The sequence below is a fragment of the Boleophthalmus pectinirostris genome, unplaced genomic scaffold (assembly GCF_026225935.1).
Source record: "Boleophthalmus pectinirostris isolate CB_2022bp ecotype Guang Dong unplaced genomic scaffold, ASM2622593v1 HiC_scaffold_22, whole genome shotgun sequence".
Taxonomy (NCBI): Eukaryota; Metazoa; Chordata; class Actinopteri; order Gobiiformes; family Gobiidae; genus Boleophthalmus; species Boleophthalmus pectinirostris.
The window spans coordinates 41,320,345-41,332,010 of NW_026571190.1; the positions used below are offsets into that span (position 1 = coordinate 41,320,345).

Consider the following 11,666-nt stretch of genomic DNA (forward strand, 5'->3'; position numbering starts at 1 on the left):
TAAAATGTAATCCCCTACAGATTACAGATTACATACCCCAAAATGTAGTTTGTAACGTAATCCATTAAATTACTTAAAGTGAGTAACGTAATCTGATTACTTTGGATTACTTGATTTGCTGTAGAGTAGCAAAGATTAGGATGGTTTTAGACCTGGTTTAGATCTAGTTTAGACCTGGTTTTAGTCCTGGTTTAGTCCTGGTTTAGTCCTGGTTTAGACCTGGTTTAGATCTAGTTTAGATCTAGTTTAGACCTGTTTTTTGTCCTGGTTTTAGTCCTGGTTTAGACCTGGTTTAGACCTGGTTTTGGTCCTGGATTAGTCCTTGTTTAGACCTGGTTTAGATCTACTTTAGACCTGTTTTAGACCTGGTTTAGATCTAGTTTAGAACTAGTTTAGACCTGGTCTTAGTCCTGGTTTAGTCCTGGTTTAGCTCTAGTTTAGATCTAGTTTAGACCTGTTTTTTGTCCTGGTTTTAGTCCTGGTTTAGACCTGGTTTAGATCTAGTTTACTTTCCAGCAATGAGTGGAATTACTGGGAAAAAAAATAAATGAATAAAAAGGGGGATTTAGCCCAAAATGTGAAAACAGAAAAATACCACCATGTAATCCATTTATTTCAACAAAGTAACTGTAATCTAATTACCACTCACTGAAACAGTAACTAACTGAATACAGTTACTCATCATTTGTACTCTGATTACGTAACTCCGGTACATGTAATCTGTTACTCCCCAACACTGTTTATATATAAACTTTAAAACCTGATTTAGATACCAAGGAATAGACTTGATTCTCAATACAGATTCTGATCTTTCTCTTTCTTTAGGATGTGATTTTCAACATTAAATGGTAGTACTTTTTCTTTTTTATGCTTTAAGAAAAACATTTTCTATACAAATCATAATGTAAACCCATAGACGCACAATAAAATAAAATAAATAAAATACAAAACACATCAATCAAAATCAAAACACATGAACAAACCAATGACTTTTGTTTGTAGATCACTCTCTGTGCATTTGTGAATATTAATGACACAAAATTAACCCCATAAATGTGGAGTAAAATTACACAGCGTGGCTTTTGTTATAGCCGTGGTAATAAAGGTCCGGAGCCGGGGATGCAGTTTAGGTTATTTATTTAATATAAATGGACAAGCTCAAGAAAAGGGAAGTGACCGGGAAAAAACACAAACAACTACAGGACAGCAGGGACAATAGCTAACTGTAAAAAACAAAAAAACCCAAATTAGAAAAACCTGACAAACTCGATAACCTTTAATGATTTAAAAACAATTTAAAATGTTGCTACCTGTGTCGTAAATCCACACACAGCTTCCCCGTAGCACCGTTTAAGTTTCTTTTAAAAACAGCGTGGCCGCCCAAACACACGACAATTCATTTTTAAAATACAGTTTCATTCACACTCACACACAAACCATTAAAAAAACCACGAGTATCTTCAGCCAAACGCACAGACACGTGGGTCCAGCGGTCCACCTGGCCGCCCACGGACACTGACACCTCCCGGGCACACGGCCAACTTCCCCTTCAATTCTGTGTGGCTGTGGCCCAACAGCGCCGCCCCGTGGTACCAACCCGCTACACTTTAATTGACACACAAAACACACACTTGCGCTTCCCCGTCTCTGCCGCGTGGCGTCGCTGCTGCTTTAAATCGGGGCTGGACTGCGCTTCCGGTGCGGTGTCTCTGATGTAGCATCGGCGTGGCTAATGAATGAGCTAAGTCCGCAGGCTCCGGAGCAAACCCGTGCGAACCCGTGCCATCCAACATGTCGAAAGCCCAGGCGCTGCGGGATCTGGTGATGGAGCGGCTGGTGCTGGCCGCGGACGAGATCTTCGCGCTGTTTGAACGCACGTTTGCGGAATACGAGGAGGAGGTTTTGCGCTCCAAACATCTGCAGCCGCGGATGGAGCTACACAAAGAAGGTAGGCGCTGTTTAACGGGACCCTGCGAGACAATGTGCGGGTAAAAACAGGCCCACGGACGCGCCGATCTCCCCGTGATCATTTAAACACGCCGTATTTGCAGTTAAACGTGTCAAATATGAGTTTACGGCGGATTTGCTGCGGCTTATACACGGGATGATGCCAAATGATTAGCCCCGCGTTATTAAATTATTAAAATACTCAATGTCATTGTCCACAAACCGGCTTGATTGTGTGATTAATTTGCATTATCGGGCAAAACTACCGCGCTAAACGGGCCAAAACTGCAGTTAAATGTTCCGTTTGCGTTCGTGGGCTACAGCATCACTCACTATCGACGTGCCCGTATTTATTAAAAAAAAAAAAAAAAATCTAAAACTAAAAATCACAGATGTTTTCCCAGATCGTTTCCGTGAGTGACCAGGTTCGTTTTGCCTCTGTGTTTCTCTAACAATACCACAACATCTGCAGATTAACGAGAGACTGCGCCCATTAATTAACCCCCACGAGCCAAAAAGATCCAATGATGTAATGTGAAAGAGTTACGATGAAGGTACAATAATAATAGGACTTTATTCTGTCATTTTGCAGCACTTCAAAAAACATAGACCACAGTCCAACTACAGAGCAAAAACTGGAGGGTTAAAATTTCAGGGAGTAGTTTTTAAACACAAGAAGTTGCAATTTTAATTATTTGAAAGTTAAATTTTGGGTTTGAGTTTGGCTTATTTGAATTGATTTGACTGAGGTTAATTCAGCTTCCACTAGTGTTAATTTGGCTCCTCCCACCCACCACTAGAGATGTGCAAAAATATTGAAATATCGATATATCGTATGGTTTAATGTGATGATACAGTATCGATATTGTGAGCTGCTGTATCAATATATCACCAAGAGTATTTTTTGCTTTATTTTACTGAATAATTTTGTTAAAGCTACAGTTTTGTTGTTCGTTTAGAGGAAGGAAACTCGTTTATGTGACACATTTCACATTTTCATTGCTTTGAAGATTTAAAATGGGTGTTTTTCCTTTTCTCTTTGCACAAGAAGTGGTTTAACAAAGGCTTTTAGTATCACAGACATGATTTAGCCTTTATTTTTTACTGAACCGTATCAAATCAAAATAAGATCAAATAAAATTTATTGTATCAAATCAAAGGTGCACTGTATCGATGTGTATCATATCGACAGCCCAGCCCTATCTACCACTTCAAACTCCTGCGAGAAAAAAACAATTTGAACCAGTTTTGTTCAGAATTTCATCTTAAATTAACTAAAATAAAGTGTAAAAATAAAAAAACACCTGTGTGTTGTTTAGCAAAATCAGGATAACTCCACAAAGTGTTATCCATTTACTCTCAAAACATTAATATAACTCTTGATTTTGAGTTAAACAGGAACTTTGGTCCAGTGTTGGTTAATTAACATTTCCAAAAATGTTAAATTAACTCTAGAACAGATTGGACTCAGATAAACCCTGAGAAAATCTTAAAATTGATTCTGTCAGAGGCAATTTTAACACTCCACTTTTTGCTGTATAGAGGTGTGCAAAAATATCAAAATATCGATATATCGTATTGTTTAATGTGATGATACAGTATCGATATCGTGGGCTGCTGTATTGATGTATCACCAAGGGGGATTTTTTGGTGTATTTCACTAAATTATTTTGTGATAGAGCTACAGTTTTGTTGTTTGTTTAGAGAAAGTAAACTCGTTTATGCGACACATTTGACATTCTTACTGTTTTGATTATTAAAACGGGTGTTTTTCATATGAACTTTGCAGAAGAAGTGGTTTAACAAAGACTTTTAGTATCACAGACATGATTTAGCCTTTATTTATTTTTTTAATCGTATCAAATCGATTTGAAATTTATCATATCAAATCAAAAGTGCTGCACTGTATCAAGATAAGTGTTATATCGACAACCCAGCCCCACCCACCACTTCCAAATCCCAAAAAAAGACCAGTTTGAATCAGTTTTGTTCATAATTTCATCTTAAATTAATAAGTTGTTGAGTTAAATCAGGATAACTCTACAAAGTGTTATCCGTTTACTCTCAAAACGTTAATGTAACTCTTGATTTCAGATTAAACAGGAACTGTGGTCCAGTGTTAACGAAAATATCAAAATATCAATATATCATATTATTTAATGTGATGATACAGTATCGATATCATGGGCTGCTGTATCGATATATCACCAAGAGCATTTTTTGGTTTATTTTACTCAATTATTTTGTTACAGCTACAGTTTTGTTGCTTTTTGTAGAGGAAGGAAACTCGTTTATGCAATACTTTTGACATTTTCACAGTTTTGATTAAAATGAGCATTTTTCATAAGAACTTTGCACAAGAAGTGGTTTAATAAAGGCTTTAAGTATCACAGACATGATTTAGACTTTATTTTTTTACTGAACCGTATCGAATTGATTTGAAATTTATCATATTAAATCAAAAGTGCACTGTATCGAGGTCTGTATCGTATCGGCAACTTCTTAATGATACCAGCCTCACCCACCACTTCAAACTCTCACGAGAAAAAACAATTTGACCCATTTTTCTTCATAATTTCATCTTAAATTAACTAAAATAAAGTATAAAAATAAAACACTTCTGTGTGTTGTTTAGATAAATCAGGATAACTCTATAAAGTGTTAAGTGTAAATTAACTCTAGAACAGATTGGACTCATATAAACCCTGAGAACATGTTAAAATTGATTCTGTCAGAGTCAATTTCATCACTCCACTTTTTGCTTTGTAGAGGTGTGAAGAAACATCAAAATATCAATATCGTATCGTTTAATGTGATGATACAGTATCGATATTGTGGGCTGCTGTATCGATATATCACCAAGGGGGATTTTTTGGTTTATTTTACTGAATTATTTAGTTACAGCTAAAGTTCTGGAGCTTGTTTAGAGGAAGGAAACTCGTTTATGCAACACATTTTACATTTTCACTGTTTTGATTTAAAATGGGCGTTTTTTGTAAGAACTTTGCACAAGAAGTGGTTTAACAAAGACTTTTAGTATCACAGCCAAACACACAAATGAAAATTCAAACGTTCCATATCATTTTCCTGTTTTAAGGCTGTGTAACGTTTTGAGGGGCTGGACGACGCTATCGGCCGAAAATAAAACTGCTAATGTCTTAAAAATCGTAACTGCACAAACAAAACTTTTTGCAGCACAAACGAAGCACAAACGAACGACTCAATTTTGAGCTATTTTAGAGCATTTTGAAGTTTCCTCGGGGCTGCTGACCCTAATTTCACCTATGAAGGAATCGTTAATATTTCAAAAACTAAAATAGAACAAACAAAACCTTTTGCAGCACAAACTGAGCTCAAACGACATATTCACTGTTTTGATGATTAAAATGTTTGTGTTTCATATGAACTTTGCTCCAGAAGTGGTTTAACAAAGACTTTTAGTATCACAGACATGATTTTTGCCATTATTTTTTTTAGTGAACCGTATTGAAACTGTTAGAAATATATCGTATCGAATCGAAAGCTCACTGTACAGAGACACATATCGTATTGTGAGAAACGATCTGAGGCTGTGGAAAAGTCTGTTTCGGTCTTTAATAAATTGCTTTAGATTCGTATTTTCTATAATAATACAGACTTTTCCACAGCCTCAGTTCATTTGTCGTTTTTGCTACCGTCAGCTGAGCAGAAATGACGTCATAATTTCCGCAAAAATAATAATTCATAATTTTAGAAATATACTCTCACAAATAAACAGTCACAGCACAAAACAACACAAACAAAATGCAAATGTTTCATGTAATTTTCTGCTATTTTGAGGGGCTGGATGACGTCATCTAGCCTGATTCATCAGCCAGTTTTACTTCGTTTCACTTCGTAAAAACCGTCTGACCTCGCAGCGTTAGGATTCGTTCGCTCGACAGTAGGCGGGTGCTTTTTATCATTTAACCAATCGCTGCTGTTTGGTCGTGACGTATGTAATGCGCCGCTAACGGGGCTAACTGGTATATTAAGCTTTTCTCAAATCCTGTAGGAAGACGGACAATAACGTCTTTCCCCTTGATAAAATTCACCAAACATTCTCTTTGTTCCAGCTTTAAATCCTCGATCTCGGGAATCGTTGACGACACAGAATGTATCACACCGGGGTTTTTTGCGAACCTTCTATTGTATTCTGATTCCTGACCTAGACGTCATCGGCCGAAAATAAAACTGTTAATATCTTAAGAACCATAACTGCACAAACAAAATTTTTTGCAGCACAAACAAACGACTCCATTTTGGGCGTTTTAGAGCATTTTGAAGTTTCCTGGGGGCTCCTGACCCTAATTTGACCTGATGAAGTCGTCATCCAAATGCTTTCAAAAATATTGAAATATCGAGATATGAATCAATCTATTCATCACCTGCTTTTTTCTATGAATATGTCATTGCTCTGCCTGGAATGTTCCACAGTGTGACTTTAAACGGCTCTACTTCACATTTGTTCAATTACAGGTGGTTTTATCGCTCAAAAATCCCTAAAAAAACAGGCATCCTGACTGTGAGCGGCGTCGCCTCTCCGCAGATCTGACCTGTAACTCGGTCTGGTTTGGTCTCCACGGAGATAGAAAGGTTTAATACCAGTAGCTCAGTTGGTAGAGCGTTTGCCCACCGATCCGAAGGTTGGCGGTTTAAATCCCGCTCTTGACACAAACATAATCAGTTGAGGATTGGACAGAGGTTTAATGCCGCACTGTGAAACATTCCAGACAACTTTAGTCGACTGCAGATCTAATTTCTTTTGTCCCTGTTTCCTCCAGATGCCCCCACTCTCATCCTGCATCCCGAAGTCCAGCACAGCCCCGACGAGCAGATGGAGGAGGACCAGCAAACCGTGCAGGTCAAGCAAGAGGAAGACCACTCCTTCGAATTCTCCGCCGCGTATTCCGTCAAATCCGAAGCCAACATCGGAATCCTCATCCCGGAGCCGGCCGACGACGAGACGGAGTGCCCCACGGAGGAGCAGTGCGCCGTGGAGGAGGAGCCCGGCTGCAGTTTGAACCTCCCGCCGGACAATAACGAGCAGAACTACGAGACCGACGACTCCGAGGACTGGCATCCGGCCGACAAAGCCAAGAAGCCTCCCAAAAGTCCCGGACTGAAAAAGGACACTAAACGGGGCAGACCTGCTCGGAACGCCAATGTGCTGTTGGATAAAAACACGGCGAGCGAAAGGAATTGTGATAGTGTCGCGAATGGCGGGAAGAAGAAGGGGAAGCAGCCGAAGTGTTCGGTTTGCGGGAAGACTTTTCAAACCGAGGGGCATTTCAAAAAGCACTGGCTCGCCCACTGTGGACAGAGGCCCTTCAAATGTCAAGTGTGCGACAAAGCGTTCAGAAACAAGGCGAATTACAGAAAACACATGATCATACACGAAGACGACAAGCCTTTCATTTGTCCCGCTTGCAACAGAGGGTTTAGTCAGAAGTGCCACTTACAGGCGCACATGAGGATCCACACGGGCGAGAAACCTTTCAGCTGTCCAGATTGCGGCGTCAGATTCAGGTACCAGCGTAACATTTACCGGCACATCACCGCGGTGCACAAGGGTGAGAAACCGTTCAGCTGCCCGTTCTGCGACAAGGCGTTTTCGCAGAAGAGTCCTTTCATCGTTCACATGAGGACGCACACGGGGGAGAAGCCGTTCAGCTGTTCAGTGTGCAAGAAAGGCTTTATCGATAACTGTCACCTTAAGAAACACGCCAAGACACATGAAGTTCAGAACAGGTGAAGGCGGAAGTAGCTCGAGCTCGAATGGAAAAAGCTACGGCGTACGAAAGCTTTCAGAAATATCCGCGTGCGTACGATAGAAATCCGTGCATATCTGTCTGTAGTTGAGCGTAAAAGAAATATTCGTAAACTCTCAAATCCAGTCTTGAGTCAAGTCTTACATTAATGTGTTTATGTGTGTATTTTATCCACCAGAATACGAATTGAAAAGTTAAAATGTCAAGAATTACAACCACGAAATGAAAATTCACGATTTCGCTTTCTTCAGTACGAATACGAATTCACAAACATATGTCATTATTTACTGAGCAGAAGAAACATCGATCGAGATGTCGGACTTTTACACCGCATAAAATAAACACAAGCCATTTTATGTACGACTGAACTCATTTGGGAGTTTACGAATACCGTATTTTCTGCACTATAAGGCGCACTGTCATTGAATGGTCTATTTTCTTAAAGACTCAAACCGTGGACGTGTAACCTGAACATTTTACCAACAGCTGGACCGGATTTTGCGAGACGAGCCCAGAGTTTAGGCGACTTCCGTAAACACTGAGCACGCTCGCCTTGTGTGACGTCGTCGTGTCGTCCAACACTCACGCGGGACACTTTTGGGGCGTTTAATGTTCACACTGGAGATCATGTAAAAGTCAGTTACCGTATTTTCCGCACTATAGGGGCTCTGGATTGAATCATTGAATGGTTTATTTTTGAACTTTTTTCACATATAAACCGCACCGGACTATAAATGAAACACATGAGTTCGATAAGTCAGTCAAACTTTATTTAATACGTTCACAATAACTCTCAACTTTGTTCAATTGTAACGTGTAAAAAAAAAAAAAAATCCTGTCTGAGACGCAAAATTGTTCGTGTATTCTCAACAAGTCATAATAGTTCAAACAGTTGGGTGATTCCGGCGTCCAGCACGTCCACATCCCTCTCGTCATTATCCGAGTCGGTGTACTGTATTTTCTGCACTATTAGTCGCGCTCTTAAGCCTCAAACTGCATCAAAAAACGGCCGCGCGCCGCAATCCAAAGCGCCCCATACACGAATCCACTCAGGTGTCCCAACACGACTTCAGTAAACTACAAAGCCGCACCACCCGCAGAACACACAAACACACACGGAGCAGACAGCGACCGCACGGCGAAAAACAGACACACTCATCACTCCACGCCGGCGAGGAACGGAACGAAGGAACGAACCGAAAAAGCGAGCGCAACGTGCCGCTTCTAGACACGACTGAACAACTGAGTCACTGCGAACACGCCGACAATCCGTTGGTCCCAGACACTACTCCCTACACGCCACAACTGAACAAAGCCCAGAGTCACCGTGAACGACACAAACAAACAAAACCACCACCCATCACACTGTTGGGTTTCCTTTAAAGTCCCACGCGGTTTATTTGTGAAAAAAGTTTGAAAATAGACCATTTAATGACTAATAGTGTCGAAAATACTGTAGTTACTGTTCCCTGGAGTTCAGTTCAGTGATGATTCTGGTCTTGGTGAAAGCTCGGACCACAGTTGATCCTGATCCTTGGCCCGGGCGTCCACGATCCGTCGGCAGATTGTGGCGTAAGTCGCTCTGCGCTGTCTCTCTGTCTTGGTGAATGTGTGTTCTCCTTCGCAGCTCGCACTTTCACTTTAGAACAGCGTTGAGTTTAAAGTGGCCATTGTGAGCGTGTCTCTTGACAGGTGCATTTTGATATTAAAAGGAATCACAGTATGTTTTACTCCTGATGCTCCTGACTACGGAGCCGTAACGCTGCAAGTGGAGCGGCTTTGTAGTTTACTAAAGTCGTACTAAGACGCCCCAATAAATTCATGTATAAAACGCTCTGGATTATAAGGCACACACTCGTTTTTGGATGAAATTAAAGACTTTTAAGTGCGCCTTATAGTGCAGAAAATACGGCATTTATTTTACACTCAACTACAGACAAATATGCACGGATTTCTATCTTTTACACACAAATATTTCTGAAAGCTTTCTTACTCCATGAAAAACACTTTATTTACAAATAGAAAACATATCCGACGTTAATTTTGATGTTTTTTTTGTTGTTTTTTTAACTATAATAGTTACCCTAGAACCACGTTGCATGTTTTACAATCTTTAAAATCTTAAAAATAAAAGTTCGTAGAAGCTGTTTACGTCCAGCGGGTGGCAGCGACAAAACAGGAAAAAATGCCCTAAACTTTTTTTTAACGAAGTGTTTTTTTATTACAAAATTTAATAAACATGACTTTTTGAATAAACCATTAAAGCCATAGTATGTAACTTTTTGCCAGAGAAATACACTAAAATAAAAGCATGTTTTTGTTTTTATCTCACTGAAAAACATAAAAAACATGCGTCCGTACTGTGAGCGGGCTTGCCTCTCCACAAACCTGACTCTTATTTACGTTTTTTAATAAGAGCCTGCTTGTTTCTACGGAAATGTGGTTCCGACGGCGATGATTTTCCAATATATTCCAGCATAAAGGAGAAATGGAGTTACGAATTGTGTTTTTTTTTTTTTGGTTTTGTTTTGTTTTTTGATTTACCGTCGCCGTGGAATCTCGCAGTTGACTCCAGAAAGTTACATACTATTTCTTTAAGAGCGGAGCGGGTGCAGCGGAGGTGGGTTTGGATCAGTCAGTGCTTTTTTGTTCATATGAATCATACGAAGCTTATGTGAATATCTCTTGTATTTAGCCCAGTTGTTAGCGTCTGTTACTCCTGTAGTTGTGCTCGTCTTTTATCGTAGGTGTAAATAGTGCACAGAATAAAAACCTGATACGACTGTACAGACCAGAGAAGCTTTTTCTCTACATCCAAATTACACTTTCTGTTTCAACTAAATAAACATTTAAGTGTCAAACCGTTCAGTGAAGTCGTTTTATTTGGACCAAAAGCTGTGGCACGCCTCCAGCTGGTTTAAAAATGTCACTGCAGTTTACAAAACCGGGACTTAAACCAGGACTAAACCAGGACTTATCCAGGTCTCTGTCCCGGTCTTCGTCCCAGTCTGGTCCCGGTTTCCTGATCTCCTGACAGTCTACGCAGGCGCATATCTGGTTCAGTCCTGGTTCAGTCCTGGTTCAGTCCTGGTTCAGTCCTGGTTCAGTCCTGGTTCAGTCCTGGTTTAGACCTGGTTTAGACCTGGTTTAGTTCTGAGACTGGACCAGGACAGGGACTGAGACCGGTTTAGACCTGGTTTAGAGCTGTTTTATTCCTGGTTCAGTCCTGGTTTAGTCCTGAGACTGGGACCGGACCAGGACAGGGACTGAGACCAGTTTAGAGCTGTTTTAGTCCTGGTTCAGTCCTGGTTCAGTCCTGGTTCAGTCCTGGTTCAGTCCTGGTTCAGTTCTGAGACTGGGACCGGACCTGAACAGGGATTGAGACTAGGACTGAGACCGGTTTAGTCCTGGTTCAGTCCTGGTTCAGTCCTGGTTCAGTCCTGGTTCAGTCCTGGTTCAGTCCTGGTTCAGTTCTGAGACTGGGACCGGACCTGAACAGGGATTGAGACTAGGACTGAGACCAGTTTAGTCTTGGTCCAGTCCTGGTCCAGTCCTGGTCCAGTCCTGGTTTACTCCTGGTTCAGTCCTCTCTTAGTTTATTTGCAGTAAAAATTTGATTTTAAATTGATGCAAGGTAATTTAGGCCAGTTCACCTGGAACTCTGAGGGCCAAGAAACAGGCCGTAGTTTGGACATGCCAGACGTCTCTGTTTCCCCGGGACAGTCCCAGTTTTGAGTCTGTGTCCCCTGTCCCTGCCGATTTATACAAAACCACTGATTTGTCCCAGTTTTATACAAGAAATGTCCCTATTTTTGACCAATTTGATCCCTGACAACAGTAAAAAGAGACATTTGTCATTTGTTTTGGTAAAATACAGAAAAGGATGCTGAAAAAAAGACCAAAACACAAAGAAAATGTGATTATACTGGC

General features: G+C 40.5%; 1 protein-coding gene across 1 annotated transcript; it reads left to right on the plus strand.

The window, feature by feature from the left end:
* The first annotated feature begins 1,688 nt into the window (after positions 1-1,688).
* Positions 1,689-10,597, plus strand: LOC110163763 (zinc finger and SCAN domain-containing protein 21-like). The gene is made up of 2 exons (XM_020928773.2): positions 1,689-1,948; positions 6,750-10,597. The coding sequence occupies exons 1-2, from the start codon at positions 1,792-1,794 to the stop codon at positions 7,718-7,720; spliced, it is 1,128 nt and encodes a 375-aa protein (XP_020784432.1). The 5' UTR covers positions 1,689-1,791; the 3' UTR covers positions 7,721-10,597.
* Positions 10,598-11,666: the final 1,069 nt, after the last annotated feature.

Excerpts from the sequence above, each read along its gene's own strand:
- LOC110163763 (XM_020928773.2), top strand. The coding sequence starts at position 1,792 with ATGTCGAAAGCCCAGGCGCTGCGGGATCTGGTGATGGAGCGGCTGGTG. Across the intron at positions 1,949-6,749 it reads GATGGAGCTACACAAAGAAG|ATGCCCCCACTCTCATCCTG; the intron begins GTAGGCGCTGTT and ends TGTTTCCTCCAG.